Here is a 3,319-nt window from a genome sequence, read left to right on the forward strand (position 1 = left end):
CTTAAAAAATATTTTTATTGATTTTAGAGAGGAAGGGAGAGGGAGTGAGAGATAGAAACATAAAGGATGAGAGAGAGAGAGAGAGAAAGAATCTTTGATTGGCTGCCTCCTGAACCCCCCACACTGGGGATCGGGCCACAACCCGGGCATGAGCCCTGACAGGGAATAGAACCATGACCTCCTGGTTCATAGGTCGATGCTCAACCACTGAGCCATGCTGGCCAGGCAGCTGTTGTCATTTTTAATTTGACAATCTAAGAAAAAAGGGACCAGTGCCCCTGACTAGTCAGGGATTGCACGTTTTAAAAAACTTGTGGCACTGGTACATCTACACAATGGAATACTACGCCGCTATAAAAAAGAAGGAATTTTTACCATTTGCAACAGCATGGATGGAACTGGAGAGCATTATGCTAAGTGAAATAAGCCAGTCAATGAAGGAAAAATACCACATGATCTCACTCAGTTATGGATAATTAAGACCATTATAAACCGATGAGCAAAAATAAATACAGAGGCAGAGCAACATCGAACAGACCGTCAAACTACAACGTTAAGGCTGGGAAGGGTTGAGGGGTCGGGGTGGGGTAAGAGATCAACCGAAGGACTTGTATGCATGCATACGAGCATAGCCAATGGACACAAGACACTGGGGGGCATGGGAGGCTAGGGGAGGGTCAAGGGGAGAAAAAAAAAGGAGACATATATAATACTCTTTGTAATACTTTAAGCAATAAAACAACTTAAAATATAAAATATCCAAAAATAAAAATAAAATAAAAGCCTAAGTGAGCATTCAGTCTGAACAACCGATCAACCAGTCGCTATGATGCACACCACCATGTGGCAGTTTCTCAATGCAGGAGCTGCCCCCTGGACCGTCAGTGCATTCCCACTGCCAACCTCCTGAGGTTTTTTCTCCTGGCCAGCAGGCCCCAATTGGGACTGAGTGAGATGGCTCCAATTGGCCCTGATCACTGACCAGGCCTAGGGACCCCATCCATGCATGAATTTGTGTACCGGGCCTCTAGTGTAAATATAAAAGGTTAAAATTCCATTCATGATTCCTTAGGCCTTTCGAGCAAAACCATGTACATAAGTAAAAATTGAGTAAGGTTATTGTTAAAATATAAAACATGATTAAGAGCAAATCTCAAGTCATTTTGAGTTTCAAAAGACTTTTGTGAAATAAAGACGGATAGAAATGTAAAGTTCCTGGTTACATGGAATAGAAGCATAAAACTGGGGTTCCTTAAAATCATGCTAAGTGAAATAAGTCTTCTGAGATGATATCAGAGAGCAACTGAAGTCCTTTTTAGGGAAAATGCTATTTAAGAGGTGAACTACAGGTAGAATACACCATGGGAATAAACAGTTAGGAAATGAAAACTAGAAACCACTACATAAAGGAGTCCTTGCTTGAGAAAAAGAGACTATGCGTAGTTCAGACATTTTCCCAAAAATTAAAAATCTCTTGACAAACACTAAAATTTTTACTGCTACCTATTTCATTACCTTTTTGCTGGAGGAATTAAATTTTCTCTGTAAAGAAAGAAAGATGCAAAAATATTTAGTTGGATCTTTTTTGCCTTCATTAAGTAGAGCAAATATTTTTTAATCTATCAAAAGTATGTAGTTTTATCATGGAATACTATGCAGCTCTTACCCTTTGAGATATCATGGAGGGATCTGGAGATTATTATGCTAAGGGAAATAAGCCAGTCAGACAAAGACAAGTATCACATGATCTCACTCATGTGGATTCTAATGAACAAAATAAACTGTTGAACAAAATAGATCCAGAGACATAGAAGCATGGAACAGATTGTCAAATCTCAGAGGGAAGGTGGGGGTGGGGTGGGAAGAGATCAACCAAAGAACTTGTGTGCATATATGCATAACCCATGGACACAGACAATAGGGTGGTGGAGGCAAGGGGTGAGGGCAGGCTATCAGGGGTCAATAGGAGAAAAAAGGGGACATATGTAATACTTTCAACAATAAAGATTAAAAAAAAAAAACCAAAGGGACAAGGAAAGAAAGTATGTAGTATAGTTAAAATATAATTGATTTAGCTTCTTAAAGAAATTTGAAGACAAATTTTGCGTTCATAGAAGAAAATTTTTGCGTGTGTGTGTCTTTTTCTGTTCTGGATAAAACTTTGTTTTTTCTAAGCACGATAGTTAATAATTTCGGGATTAAAAAGTATTAATAGTTATTTCTACTTTTATAGTTCTACTTGTCCAATTCTGAAAGGGAACATTATGAAAAAGAATTCAGCCAAGAACGTCAACAAGAAATTTTGAGAAGAACAGCGAAGGACTTACCTATCCACACCACATCAGGCTCAAGGAGTAAGAAAAACAAATTTTAAGCTTTTCTAGTCAAAGCATTTTTAAAAATATGGTCATACCTGCCAAGATTAATTGCATGATTTGACTATTAAATGGATATTGCAATTCCTAAATAACATAGGCAAGAATAAGATTTTTCTAATGTTCTGTCTTCTGTGATATTTTAGATATAGATATGTATATATATTGATACAGATTTTTAAAAAGATTCCCTTTAATATGAGTCTCTTTTTCTCTATATGTTCTTTTTTTCCCAACTTCACCTTTATGGCTAAAAGTTTGAGTTATGATTCTTAGTAAACTATCATTTGGAAATTCTGGTTTGAATTTGAATATTATGTTTCATCTCTGAGTAATTATAAAAAATCAAGAACATGCTAAATTAGAGAGGAGAGAAGTAGAAGCTAATATTCAGAGCCAGAATTTGAACACTGGTTTGTGTGGTGCCAAAGCTGTTGGTATTTCCACTGTCCCACTGCCTCCATTGAGAGATATGTGACTGCAGTAGCAGCTTCCTTTTCTCAGAGACAGAACCCTATGATAGGGGTGAAACTATGAGTGGCCAAACTGATTATTTAAATGTAGTAAACTGTTTTAAATTATGTGTCATGTAACTCAAGAATTCATTAAATACCAGATAATAGTAGTAGCTAACAATTACTCTGTTCTAAGTGCTTTGCACCTATAAACTCATTTAAACTTCACAACAATCCTGTGAGGGTGATACTGTTGTCTACAGATTAGGAAACTGAGACACAATGGGCTTAAGTATCTTTTTCAAGGTCAGACAGATATATGTAAAAAAAATGGGTTTAAATCAAAGTGCTCTGGCTTCAGGACCCACCAGTGCTTCTCCACCCAGTGGGAAACAAAAGACTTTTCCTGTGTATAGTTATATGCACACTAGAGGCCCAGTGCACAAAAATTTGTGTGGCTGGGGTCCGGCAGGCCTCCCCCGATTGTTG

General features: G+C 37.5%; 1 protein-coding gene across 10 annotated transcripts in view; it reads left to right on the forward strand.

Annotated features, from left to right (window-relative positions):
- ZDHHC20 (zinc finger, DHHC-type containing 20) overlaps positions 1 to 3,319 on the forward strand; it is an 83,901-nt gene that overhangs the window by 31,156 nt on the left and 49,426 nt on the right. For all 10 annotated transcript variants that reach the window (XM_015562143.1, XM_015562186.1, XM_015562326.1 and 7 more), the window contains one exon: positions 2,234 to 2,354. In XM_015562143.1, the coding sequence (XP_015417629.1) occupies positions 2,234 to 2,354 (121 nt within the window). The remainder of the gene's footprint in view (positions 1 to 2,233; positions 2,355 to 3,319) is intronic.

Source organism: Myotis davidii, unplaced genomic scaffold (genome assembly GCF_000327345.1).
Source record: "Myotis davidii unplaced genomic scaffold, ASM32734v1 scaffold2270, whole genome shotgun sequence".
Lineage (NCBI taxonomy): Eukaryota > Metazoa > Chordata > Mammalia > Chiroptera > Vespertilionidae > Myotis > Myotis davidii.